Source organism: Gloeophyllum trabeum, assembly GCF_000344685.1.
Source record: "Gloeophyllum trabeum ATCC 11539 unplaced genomic scaffold GLOTRscaffold_00002, whole genome shotgun sequence".
In the NCBI taxonomy this organism is placed as follows: domain Eukaryota; kingdom Fungi; phylum Basidiomycota; class Agaricomycetes; order Gloeophyllales; family Gloeophyllaceae; genus Gloeophyllum; species Gloeophyllum trabeum.
This window is the reverse complement of record NW_006920411.1, coordinates 190,725-207,967: the sequence shown is the minus strand read 5'-3', so window position 1 is coordinate 207,967 and position 17,243 is coordinate 190,725. Positions and strand designations below refer to the sequence as shown.

At 49.8% G+C, this 17,243-nt stretch overlaps 5 protein-coding genes across 5 annotated transcripts; 2 read left to right on the top strand and 3 right to left on the bottom strand.

Annotated features, from left to right (window-relative positions):
• Positions 1-1,965: 1,965 nt before the first annotated feature.
• On the top strand, positions 1,966-3,239 carry GLOTRDRAFT_102967 (NAD P-binding protein; the record flags this gene model as incomplete). Its single annotated transcript, XM_007863787.1, has 7 exons — positions 1,966-2,003; positions 2,061-2,366; positions 2,429-2,455; positions 2,511-2,615; positions 2,672-2,721; positions 2,773-2,943; positions 3,004-3,239. The coding sequence occupies 7 exons, from the start codon at positions 1,966-1,968 to the stop codon at positions 3,237-3,239; spliced, it is 933 nt and encodes a 310-aa protein (XP_007861978.1).
• A 108-nt stretch (positions 3,240-3,347) lies between these two features.
• On the bottom strand, positions 3,348-4,958 carry GLOTRDRAFT_109427 (WD40 repeat-like protein). The gene is made up of 8 exons (XM_007863786.1): positions 4,926-4,958; positions 4,839-4,875; positions 4,501-4,779; positions 4,291-4,445; positions 4,090-4,230; positions 3,831-3,985; positions 3,572-3,771; positions 3,348-3,519 (listed from the first exon to the last, which is right to left on the bottom strand). The coding sequence occupies exons 1-7, from the start codon at positions 4,926-4,928 to the stop codon at positions 3,579-3,581; spliced, it is 963 nt and encodes a 320-aa protein (XP_007861977.1). The 5' UTR covers positions 4,929-4,958; the 3' UTR covers positions 3,348-3,519; positions 3,572-3,578.
• Positions 4,959-6,895: 1,937 nt separating this feature from the next.
• GLOTRDRAFT_90606 (uncharacterized protein) lies at positions 6,896-8,520 on the top strand (the record flags this gene model as incomplete). The annotated part of the gene is made up of 9 exons (XM_007863785.1): positions 6,896-6,916; positions 6,966-6,986; positions 7,102-7,373; positions 7,430-7,593; positions 7,646-7,822; positions 7,902-7,956; positions 8,021-8,090; positions 8,139-8,171; positions 8,224-8,520. The coding sequence occupies 9 exons, from the start codon at positions 6,896-6,898 to the stop codon at positions 8,518-8,520; spliced, it is 1,110 nt and encodes a 369-aa protein (XP_007861976.1).
• Positions 8,521-9,573: 1,053 nt separating this feature from the next.
• Positions 9,574-11,873, bottom strand: GLOTRDRAFT_90605 (uncharacterized protein; the record flags this gene model as incomplete). The annotated part of the gene is made up of 12 exons (XM_007863784.1): positions 9,574-9,849; positions 9,907-9,939; positions 9,997-10,066; positions 10,118-10,202; positions 10,251-10,412; positions 10,478-10,556; positions 10,617-10,638; positions 10,691-10,841; positions 10,867-10,921; positions 11,084-11,204; positions 11,470-11,549; positions 11,781-11,873. 12 exons carry the CDS (start codon positions 11,871-11,873, stop codon positions 9,574-9,576), a joined length of 1,227 nt encoding a protein of 408 aa, XP_007861975.1.
• A 2,268-nt stretch (positions 11,874-14,141) lies between these two features.
• On the bottom strand, positions 14,142-17,109 carry GLOTRDRAFT_69789 (uncharacterized protein; the record flags this gene model as incomplete). The annotated part of the gene is made up of 4 exons (XM_007863783.1): positions 14,142-14,491; positions 14,545-16,216; positions 16,293-16,577; positions 16,630-17,109. 4 exons carry the CDS (start codon positions 17,107-17,109, stop codon positions 14,142-14,144), a joined length of 2,787 nt encoding a protein of 928 aa, XP_007861974.1.
• Between the last annotated feature and the right edge of the window lie 134 nt (positions 17,110-17,243).

Genomic DNA, 17,243 nt, shown 5'->3' with positions numbered 1-17,243 from the left:
CACTAACACCGGAATTTGAGCCATGCGATTTCTATGGCCAGCTGAGAAACATTTTTGTCTTGGATTTGCCGCCATCCCGTGATCTTGGGCTTTCAGAGTCGACAACTATCTTGCTCGCTGCTGTACACTCAGTGAAGATTGACAAACCGGCAGATATTGATGTCCCATTCTACAGGGAAGAAGGTCGGACAGAAGTAGTGGATCTCGCCGCCGTGCAGTGCGTAGTTGGACGTGTGTATGATGATGTGCGTAAGTGGTGGGCAATTATTGACCGGAGTGGTCCTTTGGCCCAGCCGATATTCGTCGAGGGCGGGGAGGACAGCCTCTCATAACTGTCCCAGTACTAGTATTGAACTGTTTTTTGGGACTCAATTGCGGCAGGATCTCATTCTATAATCGTACTACTTTACACTCCTCTTTGCAGCCACTGCTTCCGTTCGATTTTCAGCTTGATACCGGCCAAAATTAGCGTACGTTAATTCGACCTTCATTTGAGCCGATACTCGCTTTCGACCGAAAGCAACCTATTTCCGGCCGAAATGACAGAAACACACGATTACCGGTCTAATTTAGGCCGGGCTCGCGCACACAGTGGCTGTAGGACAGGCATATCCGCAGCAACGCACAGACTTGCCACTCGGATCTCTCTTGCAAAAGCGGTGGGTTCAACGAGAGTGGCTTCCGGCAGGGAGCAAGGGTGGAAGGAAAACCGCGTCGCCTCTAATCTCCCGACTCTGTGTTTAGGAGTAGAATGCGCCAAGTTCTCTATGTCGGTCGCCTGGGCGAGTGTGTCAGCATTGCGCGGACAACATCCACTAGCGGTACTGAGATAAGCATTCGAAATACGTACTCTATATGCCACAATGCTCTCAAACGTTGTATGTTCATTTAATATATTCTTTAACTCGGGCGGCGAAAACTTCAACGGTTTGGCCTCCTTTCCTCCAACTTCCTGATCGATTCTGAAGTTTCGTTGGCCTCGCACGCATTGCGATTCACGTCGCAAATTCCACTCGCGCGACCTATAACGAGAATTTGTCTGGTTGATAACGGGGACGTCGTAAGCTTGAATAATACATTTCAGGGATAATAGTGGATGCACGCTGCGGAATGCGCACAGGTCAGATCTTCGACGCGAATTCGCTATTGCTACCTTAGGAGATCAAGTGATTGCGACGGCGCGTGCTCGGTCTGTGGACGCTTTGACCAACTTGAAGGACAAAGGTGCGGCAGTGCTCGCGCTTGCACGTGACAGATCCTACGGATGTACTTGAGCGCATTGCAGCAGAGGCAAAAATATACGGGAGAATCGACGTACTGGTGATCTCAACTTCCATCACTATCCATGCTTTGCATCTGTATCGCTGATGATATAGCAGGAGCATATACCGGAGTTGGAGTCTTAGAAGATCAGACGTCCGTCGAGAACAATGCAAATTACGTACAGATGTCGTCCTTAACACTTTCCGCCCCCGGAGCGGAAGATGAATCCGACAGTTCAAGTAAGTTAGACACTCACTGACAGTTGTATATAGAAAGTCCGCCTCCACTCCAGAACGAATTTACTTGGACCTTTGAACGTCACCCGAGCGTTCCTACCCTACATGCGTGAACGGAGATCCGACACAATTATACCAGCTGAGACGGCACCACCCAGCCATATTGTCAATGCTGGTCTTTATTGCGCTACAAAGGCGGCAATGATTCTGTGCGTCAGATGACGACAGGGTATGGAGCATGTCCAATGCTTACGGATAATTTGACAGGGTCCTTACGATCTTGATGAAATCCGAGAACATAACGCGTAAACAGAAGACTAAATCTTGCGCCAACTCTTGAGGCCGGTCCGAAGACACGGTCGTGCGCGTACCTTATTAACCTGTCGGCATAGGCGATACAGATAGCGAGTCTCATCACCCATATTACGCTCTATCCATACGTTCTCTCTGTCTGTGCTGTAATATCATGCCTGAAAGACTTGTGTGGTTGATAACGGGAACGTCGTAAGCTTGAACCACACACATTATGGATATCCAATATACCCAGTAGGGCATGGACAGATCAGGCATCGGACGCGAGCTCGCAATTGCCGCCTTAGCCAGAGGCGACCAAGTAATCGCAACGGCGCGAGCTCGCTCTATGGGTGCGCTAACCCACTTGAAAGAGAAAGGAGCGGCACTGCTTGAGCTGGACGTAACGGGCCCTCTGGACCTGCTTGAGCGGATCGCAGCAGCTGCTGTCAAAATTTACGGGAGGATAGACGTACTCGTCAATAATGCTGGTGAAAAATTTCACCCTCCGCCAGTGGACACCATTGACAGTACAGCAGGAGCGGTGACCGCGTTTGGTGTGATAGAAGATCAGACGTACGTCGAGAATGATCGAAGTTTACCAGGAAATGCCGTGCTCAACTGCTTCGATTGCCTAGACCGGAGGATACAATTGGACAATTCAAGTAAGGCAATGTGCACTCACTGTTCACTGTATACAGAAATTGACCTGGGCTCTAGCACGAATCTGCTTGGACCTCTTAACGTTACCCGGGCATTTCTGCCCTATATGCGCGAAAGGAAATCCGGCACTGTCGTGTGGATCGGAAGCGTTGGCGCCTACACGTACGTCAACAGTGAAAAAATACATGAATGAGACAGACTAAGATGGCTCTATCCAGTCGCATTATCAATTGCGGTCTATACTGTGCTACAAAGGCGGCAATGATACGTACGCACATTTCTTCCCATCACAGATAGATCATCCTGATTGTCGTGGCAGGACTGTCTGAAGTGCTGAACGCCGAACTTCAGCCGTTCGGCGTCCGCTCGATCTACTTTGAATTCGGCTACTTCCGCACCGAGATGACCCAGCCAGAGAGGCAGCCTCCTTTGAATCAGAGGATCCCCGCGTATAAGGAGATTGCAGAGAAATGGGATGCAGAGATTCGAGGTGCGTGCTGACGGCTTTCACTGCCAGTGCATACCGTCACGGATGAGGCCATGACTCCAGCCGTGCATGGCAAGCAGCCCGGATGCCCGAAGAAAGGCGCACAAGTCGTGGTTGATGTGATTCGCGGAGAGGGCCCCGCGGCTGGGAGAGATATTCACAATACAATGGCTGTCGGCTCGGATGTGTATGGTGTCATAGAAGAGGAGTGTGTTGCCACGCTGAAAAGGCTACAGGACTGGAAAGAAGTTACTCAGAGCACAGACGTAGAGGATGCTGGGGAAGGATTATCGGCTTAGAGACCAACAACGTACCATTCTGTAGTAAAGTGACGAAACATTCAGTGGGACGTACGTTCTTGGCTATAACAATCCGTTTCCCGCTGATACAAGATCAGTTTGTAACATGCAGGGCAAGTCACCCCATTACCAGGGGCTCGAATTGAGCGCGAACATAAGCGTAGGGACTGAGGCTACTCGCTTGTAGGAAACGTGACGCACTATCTGTGCATTTTGGACAGATTTGTCTTACAAGTACTGTCCTACAAACCCGCAGAAGGGCACGTCTCTCATTGCGACTCTATAGAAGTACGTCGTCAAACCCGACCTTAAATAAAAAAGGGAGTACGTACCACGTTCCTAAGCAGCCCCCGCTCCCCTCCACCACCTCACTACACCATCCTCACCACCCGTCACGAACCCGCTCGCACCTCCTGTCGTAGGGCCCCTCTGCCACGACACCGACCACACCTCACCGGCGCACGGGTCCTGAATCGTCGATACACATGCCCGGGAGGACAGGTCCCACAACTTCGCTGTGCGATCCGCGGACCTAAATCGAGCACGAAATCATACACAGAGTTGGGGTTATGGAGGAGTAGAAAGACATACCCGGATAGAGCCAGTCGACCGTCAGGGGAGATATCGTTTGAGAGGACCCACGAGGTGTGTCCCGTGAGTGAGGCAACAGCGCCGCCGCCTTTGGCGCCTGCGCCTCGTACATCATGGAGTATTAGACGCTTGTCTTCTGACGCGGACAGAAGTAGCTATATGCGTATGTCAATGATTGGAGGGTATATGCGCGCCAGATCAGAATGAGCAGGTCATACGCAACGGTGCATGGAGGAGCAAGAGGTCGAGGCTGACGTACCTGAGAATCCGGACTCCATGCAAGCGAGCGAACAGCCATTGCGTGTGAGGTGTAGGTCGCTGTCAGCTGAGAGGATGCGAGGTCGAAGATGTATATCTGGCCGGTTTCGGAGGATAGCGCAAGGCGCGCACCGTCCGGACTCTTGAGGAAATGTTAGTCTTCACTGCATGTTCAATGCACAGTTGGTTATCGAAGACCAACATGTTTGCAGAACATCCCGAATTTATTCCTCCCGCTCGATAATTTAGCTTGCGGCTCGCCAAAGCTCGACGGATCCGCTGAATGGATGCTGACGTTCCCTCCTCCGCCAGTCGCAGCATATGTCGCTCCAATCGGGTTTAACGACACAGACCAAGCTATACGATGCGTCGCATCTCCGTCCTTCACGCCAACCGCTCTGAATGCACCCACCTGGTTCCCCATGGCCTTTCCTCTGATAACTCTCCCATCGCCCAGCCAGCTCGTTCTTCTCAAGATCCCATAGGCACGTTAATCCCTCGATGGTGTTGTAGAGCGCGCGCTTTCCGTCCGGGCTGACGCTAAGACTAACGATACCCAGAGTATGTGCAGGAGCAGAGATTGAGAGTTGTCCCGACGTCGAGTCATACGCATGAACTTGACCAGAGGCAGACACCGAGATAACTTGCGAGCTTGGCGACGAGTGCACGCCCCATATCGCGTCCGAGTGGGCTAAACGACGGCGACGACCGTGAGCTCGCCCGCATCAAGACGCAAGCAGGGAGACATACGATCTTTGGCCTCGAGAGAGAGTAAATATGCGAGACTCTGCGGTTTTATGAGACCATCATTTGTCAGAGGATTTGCGAAAGAAATACCATATCGTTGAAAGATTTCAGTGGAGATATTCACGAGTTCAAGATTGAAGTTGAATCCCGGTCCACCGGAGAGTTGTGGCTCGAAGTGCCACGTGCCCGAAATCTTATCTTATCCAAGCCACAGCAAATAATTGACTGGATTTCGACAATTACAAGAACGACAGACATACTGTATATTATTATACACCGGGCAGTAAATCTGCCGCGGTACAAAGGATACAATGTGTAGTGGAATATCTCAGGTGTGCGCGAACGAACTGTGTCGAAGCAAGACATCGTTGTAGAGGGATACGCAGCTAAAAAATGAACGGAAGAAGACCAAGGCTATCGTTTCACCACCGGCGGATAGGCTTCAACGCCGGCTCCGGCCATTCGTCCTTGTCGCGGGCAGACCAAGGCTCACCAAGCCCCAGTATGATATTGAGGTCGCTCGTATTCTTCCGCCTATTCCGAGAGTGAAATAGGATTGACGAGAGGCGCACTTCGGACAAGGCTGAAGATGACTTGAGCATAAAGAGCAAAACGTTCCTGTGCATCAGAGAATGGGCCGATGCACAATCGACCTGCAGGTGTGATAGCGCCGGGAATCGGAGATCCAAAGGGGTTCTTGGAAATGAACACGGGATGCAGCAGGGAGGCCCAGGCTACAGCAGATGACGGTAGGTCTGAGTAAGACGAGGGGATCTGGTATGCATCAATAAAACGTGTCCAGGCCGTGCTGCTCGGCTCTGACGAAATCGACGATGCAAACAAAGGTCTCCAGCGTCAAAGACACCAACTGAATGATGTCGCTACCTGCGATGTTCAATGCAGTAAGAACGTGATACGTCCGCTACAGAAACGAGACCCACTGAAGTCCTGATTGGTCATCAAGAAAAGGTGACAGACGCTCACGCCGAGCCAGCTCAGAAAGCTCGAAGGAAAAGCGACTTCCGACGAGACGTCTCGAGAACAACGAACCGGATCTGTGTCTCCTTGAAGCCGGGTAAAATCTAAAAGCTGGTTGACACGCAGCTGAGGCTACACGCCGTTCTTCCCGCCGTCCCAACAGACTAAACGAAATTATTGTCAAACCCATATTTTCACCGCAGGATGAGCGAGAGTGAAGGCGACACTGCATCAGAGGTAACGATGCTAGTCAGCAACCCGTGGTGTCAGAGTACCAGCTAGCGGCTATAAACTTACCGCAGAATCTGATTCCAGCCACTCTTCCTCGGAAGAGGACTTGAAGTTGAAAGCGCGATGTAGTTTGGCCTTGTTGTGCTGAAACACGCTCACTGCCAATGATAGGCTTGTGACAATCCCTACGACTTCCCAATCGCTCTCCTTAATTCGCCGATTCCAGTATCTGGTCGGACAACCACTGGAAGAAGGACCCGTCTCCAGAACCTGGCAAACTCATTTGATGCCGTTGCATTTGGGATCGGCGGATACTCGGACCCATCTATACTCAGTATCCCGAGATTCGACCTTTTCCATCTGGAACTTACGAGGTCCTATCCCATTGAAATCTATCTTAGGCTCAGACGCTTAATATATCCGACCTGATATCTGTCTAAAAACCCACGCAATGGTGATGCCCTTCACGAACACGAACGTCATGATGCGGTATGTTGTCGCTCCGCAGCTTCACAACGCAGCTTCTGTTACACCAGCGGTGGAAGTTATTGATGCTCTATCTGTCCTGAGAGTCGTAAATAACCACCCAGGCCAAAGGAATACGGCGGAGTATGTATTCATTCTATCAGTTTGTCTGTTCTTTCTCAAGAACGCGAATATAGATGATGGCCTGGCCGCCTACTTATCACGGTCTTGCTTATCACAACCTCTTGATGATCTCGAATCAGATATGATACATCAATCATCGTGCTTTATTTATGGTTGACTACCATATAAGACTGCGGGAGTCCTATCAAGGTCTCCTTGACCGTCTATTGCGCGCGAACTCCCCTTGGCCACCTTGAGGCGTCATGTATATATCAGCGCCAGAGGTGAATTTCTAGAGAATGCGCTCTCACATTCGCTGAGGTGGTCACACAGGAAACCTTGATTACCACAGCTGTACGTACTAATCGTTTCTTCCACAACGCGCGACATTAAGTCCAAGGCAGTTTGAAGGCGGTTTATATGGTGTGGTGTCCATACTCTCTCATAGACCTTGTCGAAGCTTATACAGCTCGGACGAGCAGCAATATACCTGGTCATCTTCATCACCAGTTTTGTATTAACTTGGCGCAAGGCGCGCTATTCCCGCCTCCATGCTCGCCTCCAGATCGTTATCGGGATCTTGTTCATTGGGACAACTGCCAACTTCATTCTCGATGTTTGCACGGCCCACGTATACTACCTCTCTCCGGTGTACTACGAGGATACACCCCATGCACTCCACGAACAAAACATTTACAACCTTTTGTCATGTATACGGGACGGGATCTTCGGTCTGAATATGTACGTCCTAGCATATGCGCGATGTCTTCACTAGACCGAACTTGTACCTCCTGCAGGTTTATCGCTGATGCGCTACTGGTACGGAATCTCCTAGGGCTGTTTCGTGGTCATTATAGAGCTGATCATGACCCCGAAACGAAGGTCTGGCGCTACTATGTGTTCTGGAACGGTAGATTTGTAGTTATTCTCTTCCCCATTTTCCTTCTTACTCTCGAAGCATGTACGCAATATATTTCTTTCCCGTTCTATCATGATTTCTGACCGCCAACCAGCACTGGGAATAACCGTCATCATCTTCCAGGCTCGCATCTATGTACTTCGGCGAAATACACCATGGTCGGACCCACTTCCGTCCTCATGGTACGACGCGTCCGCTAAGGTCGCGGTCTTGAACAAAGCTTACTACGTATCGACCTTTGCCATCAATATACTCCTGAGTATTGCTATAGGTCAGCAGTCGAAGTGCACTGATAGACCATTCTGACCCCAAATAAGCCTGGAAAATCTGGTCGATGCTCCGCTTGATAGCGACAGGCCCTGAAGCTCGTCGGATGTCAAAATACTCCCGTGTTGCCCACACTGTGTGAGTTATCAATCACATTCTCCAAGCCCCATTGCATATCGAGATTCTCATGTACTGTGTTCAGGCTCGAATCTGGAACAATATATTCTGTGATCATTCTGTTAGCTATCATGCCAGGCAGTGGGCTGCTCAGGGTACGGACTTTGTGATACCGATGTCAAGTTATTCTAAAACAAACTCAGGATATGGCCGGTGTCGCCCTCATGATCTGCGTGGTAGGTTCCTTACTGCGCTTACCCCGTAAGGGTCCTCATCGTTGCATTTCAGGGTTTTGTCCCAAGCATGGTCATAATACTGGTCACTCTGTGTAAAACCACTGAGTATACAACACATACGACGGATAACGCCATCCTGGAGACTAGTATTCGGTTCGGTACATCACCTAACATGCCGCAGAATACAATCAAGGATGATTCTGCACCTGCGATCAACATTAGGCTTGAGGATCTGCGGTTTCCCGATCGTGATGGGAGTAAGTCGGAGGTAGTGACAGGTTTTCTAACAAAAGACAGTAGCTCAAGAGTGCCCGCGATGCATGCTGGGGAAGGCTGGGGCGGATGGTGAGACTGGCTCATATGATATAGTCGAAGTTTTCTGTGCAGTGTGTTTATAGATGAATTGCCCAATAATATCAAACATATACATAATTGGGCGTTGTTGCACTGGACTCGTTTTGCTAGTTGGGTCAGACTCTTTATGCCATTGGACTACACTCCCCGCGTCTTCCAATCGCTTGGGACACAAAACGGACGTACGATAATAGCAGGTTTCTTAGAACTACGGCCGGCACGGGAGCGAACAGCTAATATTATTGTGACCATCATAGCTACGGGCACCGCCGGAGCCGAGGTCTACCTTATCAAATGGCAAGCGAATCACCATTCTGGCATCGTCAGTTCGCAACTTAGAAGTCATTGCGGACTCACGTTGACACGAACGTGAAAACCACTATACTTACCTGTAGTGGTGTGATCGAGACTGGTGAACTGACCATCACTTGTAGTTTACTGTTTATGGCCGAGATGGATGATCGGTGCATCACCTCCATTGGATCTGTTACAGTGCCTTGCATAAGAAACTGAACATTTCCGCGCGCGTTGTTTGTTCGCGCCAAATATACCCTTTTCTGAATCGGGTAGGTCCGGAAGGCCTCTCGCGGGACCGTTTGTTGGGCAGGGACTCGCAGACGACCCGAGACGGCTCGAAAGGCTTCAGAGAATGCATGAAATGTATATTCTACAACTACACTTAGTACACTAAGGGCTGTAAATCATTATACTCTGCCCCCACCTGTATGCCTAGCTACCCTCCCTCTCAATGGGTCTTTGCCCGGTGCCGCACATTTGCCGATACCCGAAAAGGGTATATTTGGCGCGCGCGCGGAAATGCGATGTTCAGTTTCTTATGCAAGGCACTGTATCTTACATATGAAGGGTAATTCGACTGCGGTATCGGCTGAATAGCCTGACCCCAACTGAGATAATCGGCCATAAGCGAAATAACATCAATCATATACACCCTTTTAAGGTGTTCCAAGTCGCGAACTGGAGTCGGATGGAACGACGGTATGGATAAGCTCCCTTCCAACCCGCCGTGGGCCGTAGGTTAATCATGCTCCTAACCTTCTTCAACTACTGCACCACTCGAGTCCGTTTCTTTCTCTTTGGTACACATTATTCCTGCTCTATCATCAATGTCTTCATCTAGAGTCGAGTTGTCCAGTACGACGTTGATTGCTTCAATAGTACCGCTCTGCTGCGTACTCGTTTCGGCGCTAGGTCCTGAACCGAAGCGCATAGCAGACACAGTCATCATGCCCGTGTGCCTGGGTGACAGGTTTTCCACGGTTTTCCCGAGTGTCAGCAGGATGACTACGGTAGTTGGAACCAGACCCTGAAATATAGTTGACGTTATGTCCGATTTTTCATGTTGCTGTACAAAGACACTTACAATACTTATAAGGAGAGCCGCACTGGAAAGAGACTGAATGTGTCGGTCAGCAAGTAAAATATCTCGCATCAACTGACAACAAACTCTTACTTGTAGGATTCCGCCGGCCGGTACCATGGCAAGGAGTATGATCATGGAATATATTATTCCAGATTCCAGACTGAGGATGCGAGATTTCAGGAAGTTGAAGTATGTCAAGTAAGAAACTCACATAATATGCGCTATGCGAGAATACTTGGGTAGTGGGGTAGAGCGTCCTTCTTGAATTGGGCGTGACATACGCCATATTGTCCATGCTAAGATGCCGTTGGCATGTTGGTACCTGGTTCAAACCGTGCACTCACATATAGCAATACTTAGGATTATGTTTATGGCGAATGTCGACAAGTAATATGCCTTATTCAAGACTGAGAGTGTGGAGGAGACTTTGTACCATTCTACAGGCACGGGATCTGACACAGGGGTATCCCGCTGAATTAGGTACTTGAGAGCCTGGAAAACGATGACTGTGGAGAGCTGTAATATTGGTCAGGAATATGTGGCTATGTCAAGGGAGCAATCTAGTGCTCACCTATCTCTATGACCAGCAGGATGATGGGAACTAGGATTGCCAATAACGTCCCATTCCAGAAGACGTAGTACCGCCAAACCTTTGGTTTAATACACAGGTCAAGACCGCTCAGTGCTACTGAAATGTTAGCGGAGCATACCAGAAGTGCATCCGCAATAAAGCTAGTGGATGTTAATATAATTGGAATGGATAAAAAGCATTCCTGAGACGTACACATTTAAGCCGAGGATCCCATCATGCACAACATAGATCATATTATAGATATTTTGCTCTCGGATAATATGGGTGATATTAGAAGAGTATCCGATGCCTCGACCGAGCAAGACCGTTCCGTACACATCAATGAAGAAATTTGCTGTAGTCCCTATAAAGAGAATTAGCAGAACCACCTGCAAGCGCAGGTGCAAGGGAGAACTGTGTGCCCTTCGCCAAGTTATCAAGACACTGGAAAAGAATGCAAGCATATAAAGCGCTGATTTTATGAACGGTTAGCTTCTCTGGAATTAATCCAACATGTTACCGGATCCCTCACCGTATAAACCACCCTCAAACTATGAATTGATGTCAGGTTGAAAGGTATGGTCGTTGGACGAGAGGAATACGTACACATGTTGAGATAAGGGTAGGCCTTCTAATCTCGGGTGTTATAGTTGTCTCGGATTTTACCCACACAAGATCGGTGTGCACAGTAGACAGGTTCATCTCAGACTCGACCTCTGAGGGTGGTCTACCGGTTCAGGGATAAGAGTGCTCCAGCGCAGGGTCAGACCGCTATACCATGGTTATAAAAGAGAAGGGTATCAGCCAGTTTTAGGTATCAATCAATGTGGCACCCAGATGCCGAACAAGCAAGGCAGGGCCATCAAAGGACGTCTCGGTATACCGTTCTGCCAGCCAGTATAGCACTAGGTCGGTGGAAACAGGATAAATGCGTCCGATGTTTCTCCCAGTGGCTGCTTGCTGATGCCCTGAGGCTGCCGAACCATACATACTGATGTCCAGTATGTGGCCCAGCGTAATGCATGCCAATCATGTTTACACCAGCTGAACCAACGCTGAGGCGCTGCATGACCTACGTATCAGGTCCGTCAACATCAGTCTTCATCATCCTGTGACCCTAAAGCAAGAACGGATGAAGTATAAGTGGGTCGGCAGCCGGTTCTGCCTGGTACTCTCAGAAATGAACTCGTAGTCAGTGTTATCGCAATGCCAACAAGCTCTATCAGAAGTCTGCGCAGCGTCAGAAGGCATGATCATGATGCGACAAACTCACCTTAAATCATGGGGCGGCTGTCATCCACACCCGGTGTGAAGCGGTCGCAGGGTGATCTAGGGTTGCCACCCAGAAAGGAGGTTCTGTCTCCACACGCTCGTCCAGGATCATATAGTCGAGCATCGTACACAGCCTTCAATATCATGGGATGCACGTGAAAGCTGTGACGAATCATATGTAATCGCCTTCCCCGCGTCGGGCTGTAGACAGGGGAAGTCAGATGTCGAGCTCATTATTTGCATATATGCACTTCGTACCATTCAGTGATGGGCGGAAAGAGCACAAATTCCCCTAGAGGCCCGTTTCCTAGCCAAACAGGGTATTTATTTGATCTCAGAGGCAGAGTGGGGAGAACGACTGTTACCAAAGATGCCCTACACGATTAACTTCATCGGGTATTGCATTTAACTCCGCCGAGCAAGTCTCATGCTCTGCAAAGTCACGATTCACAGCCCTTATCGACATACGCTCAGAGTCCGGTAGATCGTCGCAGAACGCCGGGCAGGAAGTGTGAAATGACCTCAGCAGTCTCCACACTTTCAAAAATGGAGAGCTGCTTCTCTTGCCACCTGGAGAAGTGGTGAATCTTAAGTAAGAAGATGAATTCAGACTGGAATGAAGGCACGAAGGCACAAAAGTAGGCAATACAGTGAAGTGAACGCGCAGCACAGAGTTTGGGACAGGGGCTCCAAAGATCCAGAAAGTGAGCCTGAGCCTGAAAGTGACTGTCGAATGAATTCGAGTGCAGATTACTACTCTCGGGCACACCCTCGCTTTCCCTCAACTGGACCCAGCAACGCTTCCGCTTCCGCTGCAAGCTTCGTGATATCGTATTACAGATGGCCAATAAAGAGGTCACTTACGTTCAGCCTGGCTGCACTCTTGGGGGTTTATGCGGAGAAAGAGTTGGAAGTAGCAGGCGGTAGCAAAGATGTACCAGGTCCCAGGAGGACCGCGTTGATTTACGAGCAAACATATATCACAGGGCACAGACAGGAACATGGAGCGCCACGAAGGAGCACTCTGATCGCAGACAGAAAAGCGACTTTGTCACCCAGAACCGACTATAATCCAGTATGCGGGAGAATGACGGACAAACGACGGACGCAAGGCGAGTAAGGAGCAATTTCGAGACAAACCTGACAGGCTGAGCCCTAACCCTACTTCGTATGGATGTTTCGCGGCTAGACCCGAGAAGCGCCTAGTATCCCGACATTCAATTGCAAGTTCATTGCCACATCCATCCTAGGTCCGAACGGCTGGTGTGCAAATTATGCCGTAAGTGGTCACTAAGCACGGCAAAGCACGCCGACTAACAAGTCAAGGTGCCCTATAGAGCCAAACATCTGACAACCGGTTCAGGGGGAGCCAGTTAACGCCGCTCAACGACTCATCACACCTATCTTATTTTGGGGTAAGGGGCAGTTACAGTTATGGTCCCATTGGTCCGAGGGTAAATTTGCCCATCAGCACTGAGTGAGAATGGTATGTATATCTGCAATTATCAAATATTGGCGCGAAAACTAGACTCCATTGAATGACGTGCGACCTGTCGAGCTCTATATAACGTAGACCCTCGGACGAAAGCAGGCAAGAGCCCTGAAGCAGCAGACAGACTTGGACTTCTTCCGTGATGTCCGATGTACGCCCGAGCCGACAGTTCGCCGACTGGACGGCATGAGAGTTAGTCCATGCTGATCATTGAGTCCGTGAACATACGGGACGCCTGAACCTCTCTGCCATTGGAGCAGCCTGATTGTTGCATTTCTACCAACTGTGCGATCGATGGGATGAAGAGTCCTAGCCTGGCTGGGCGTGTAGAAACAGAAGCCACAATTATCATACATTCGGCCACATGCCACAAAGACATTTTACATTCAGCAATTGACTACTCTGTAAGAATTCCTTGAAAGAGACCTGTGCAAGTATACTATGCTTTTGTGGACTCAACTTGAGCCTTCCCTAAGATGCGTCATCTGTCATGAGAGACCTCGAACTGTTCTCTTTCCTCAGGCGATGTGTCGTTAGTCATCAGGAAAACCCTCCCAAGCTAATTAGACATAATGCATACCAGATTAGACATAATGCAGCTTACTATAATAACAGTCAATAAGATTGCATGATGTTGCATAATATTTGCATAAAGTTGCATGATAGTGTGGTTGTGATTCATATTTTCCATTGTCAGCAGTCCCACATCTCAACCACAGCTACATGAGGTTAGGGTTGTCTGTAGAATACAGACGGAAAAAGACTGAGACTGACACAGTAGCAATCGGGAATAAGATGACAAGCAGTGTGACCACGCTGTGACACAGTCCTCGAAATGCCACACCAGGGGCAATCGCGTTACCTGGGCATCACATAGTATATCTGTGCCATGTAAGTAAGCTACAACAGTGTGACAAAGGTATGTCTGTCTAAGAAAGGATTAACAAAGAAGGCAGGAGCTGAATCCAAGACGGTACTACTTGACCACTCCCGAGGAGCCACGGGACCCCACTTTGGGAAGAGATGTACACTGCGCTCGATCTGACAGACCGGAATGACACTGGCTAAACGCTCCCCATTCTGTATAGAACGTGAGACCTTATACATACCTGAATTTGCATCCGGAGTCATTGAAAATGCTGTAAACCACTCAACATATGCTAGGTGGCCTGGCGGCGGCTGCTTGAATAAAGTTGCAACTGCTCGAGGCGGTATGGAGAACACAACGCGGACCTGAGCAACGCGATAGCCTGAATACGACTCAATATGGTCCCCTTAAGATAGTTATGAATACCTGACTCACCTTGCAAGCCAATAGTCCCGCTCCCCAGATTTACAAGTACCGTGTCGAACCGAGGCGGAACTGCACGGTCGCGTGAGTCCTGACGTGCCGGTCGTACATGTACAGCATCCGCTGAATCTAGTAGCGACTTGCGCCCGAAGGGGTCTGTGTTCCAGAACTTGATCTTGTGATAGACGGGGATGGTTTGGAAGCGGATGGTCAGACTTGCCGCCGCATCCTCGAGTTGTGCCCGAGAAAGTTGAGGATTGTGATACTGCACAACAAATCTAGCGAGAGCAGCATTAAAGAACTCTGCACCATATTCAGAGCAAACAGTAGGTAACGAGACGGCTTTCAGGGTTGGATGACGTGCCATGCGAAGATGGTCGTGCAGTCCGACATCATCTTCTGCCTTCGCAGCTGGCGCTGGACAACCCGCCATACGCCAGAGGATGTACTTCTCATGGCGTAAAACTTTCTCGCGTCGCTCTAGCCATCTTGTCATTTGAGGATACTCGTCCTTATGGTTTGTAGCACGGTATGCATCTTTCGCGTAGTCGATGTGCAGGCGTTCAGTGTATTCTGTGTTGTAATTGTCCGTAGTCCCAAAGATCTTGATGGAAGCGAGGTAGTGGAGTAATGCGTGTAATTTTGGGATATTGAAATCGTTTCGGATACCAAGGTCCACAAATACAACTTTGTTCTCGTGAAATCGCTGTAGTGCACCTTCGAGGATTCTGAGGCTCTCGTCAGTGTGAACCGGATACTGTGCAAGATAGCAGAAATCCAAGAGAGCGCGGGTGGCGCGTACAAGGCGAATAGACGACAGACGATCGGGGAGGCGAATATCAATGACAAGGCCAAGCAGTAGTTGACACATCTGCGCATGCTCCCGGCCGGTGACCTTCGAAAGTGTACTGATACCCTTCATGAACAGCCGGACATGGTGATTTGGGGGGAAACGGCGACAGCGGGCGTCGATCTCCGCGGCACCACACATCTTCGTGACCCATGATATGAAATGTTTCATCATGCCCTGGTAGAGTTGATGCAAGATGTCAGGCGTGATGGATTGGAAAATATTCACGTAGGGGAGATCTTCCCAGAAGGGATGTTGAATCGGCTTAATCCCTGCCTCGGCGCACGCCTTCACGAATGCTGTAGGTCCCTCCGTAATATGTCCGAGGGCATCGAGCACGACATCCATGTCCCGAAATGCATAAGGATTATCGGGGTCGCATTCCCCCAGCTCATCATGTGGGACGGGACATCTTGGGCACTGGCCCGTTTTGACCCCCGTCACAAGAACCTGCTCTGGGTAGTCCCCAACAAAGGTTACAAACAATGGATGCACTCGTCGGTGCACTCCATCACCGCTCGCCATAATGAGACCTGTCTCACCAGCCTTCTTTAATGGATGCAGGATTCGACGAACGCATGAGTGGAAGAGGTTCGCAAGGGTCCGACGGCGGGCTGCACGATTGGTAATGTGACTGAGACGGGTCGTCGGAAGATAGCCGAGAAGTACATGACCGCCGCGCGACGGCTTCCGCCGTATTTCCTTTGGTAGATTTCCTATTGTCATGTACACCGGATACGCAGACTTGTTCCCAAAGAGAGTAACCTGTGTCTTGTCGGACGATATGATGACCGGCACGATAGTTCCTCCAGGTCGTTTATGTTCAAGCTCTTTCTGTCATGAGTGAAGGAGAATCATCTGATATTAGATACCCCAAAATACGTGGGTAGAAGTGCGGTCCACCGCTCACCTGCGTGGCCCACCACCACTTTCCCGTGTGCATATCTGAATACATTCGTACCGTCTTGTCCACATCAGCGTAATGTCGCTCCGGCGCAAAAATTAGGTCCGCAGCGAACTCCGGATCACCATACAGAGCGCGTATGCACTCTAATACATCACGGTGATAGATTTCAAATGCTTCTCCGGCGACGACTACTTCCTCTCGTTTGAACTTTGGGCGACCAGGTAAACTGTCAACTATTTTATTCAAGGAGTCAGAATCCTTATAGGATAACCCCAATGTCTCTCGGATCTAGAAGAGCATTCAGAAATGACGCCTGCGCAATCTTTAGAGTAAGTCTCACTCCTTCGATTTGCAACAACTCCGTCAGAGCTGTTGAACTCGGTCCTCTCAGTTTTGCCCATCGCGCCAAGTCCCAATCAAGCTTCGAGGCAAAAGGTGCCCATAAACTGGCTGAGGAACCGGCCATTGCATGCATATACTGATTATACGAGTTCACTGCTACCTCAGCGTCTTGTATAGGTGCGCCAGCATCACCATATCGGAACTTCTCAACGATCGGCTGCTTGCGGAGGGTCTCCTCGGCATTGGCTCTCCCCACTCGTTCTGTAGAATCCCCGGGGTCAGATGCAGCAGAGTCGGTATCCGCTTCGTCCCAGTCATCGGCATCTGGGCGTGGACAGGCAGGTACCTCGGGTTCCCACCTTATTTCATGGTCAATGTCATCTTCTTCTGACTCGTCTGACTCTGCCTGATCATCTCCAGATTCCTCCGAGTCGGGCAAGCCATGATCCTGGTCTATTGCTCCATCATCCACGTCCATATCCACCTCCGCAGGAAAGTCCTGGGCACCGTAGTGAGCGCCAAAGAAGTCTCCCGCGAACTTCGGCAGCCCTGCATCGTCCGCGGGCGTGACATTCTTCTTATCCTGGTGGTCCGGTCGATTGGTATTATGAG

What these genes read in the sequence shown, in the direction of transcription:
- GLOTRDRAFT_109427 (XM_007863786.1), bottom strand. An exon ending in CATGGAGTCCGGATTCTCAG is followed by an intron (nt 3,986 to 4,089) that starts GTACGTCAGCCT and finishes ATACGCATATAG; the next exon opens with CTACTTCTGTCCGCGTCAGA. An exon ending in GGTCGACTGGCTCTATCCGG is followed by an intron (nt 3,772 to 3,830) that starts GTATGTCTTTCT and finishes TGCTCGATTTAG; the next exon opens with GTCCGCGGATCGCACAGCGA.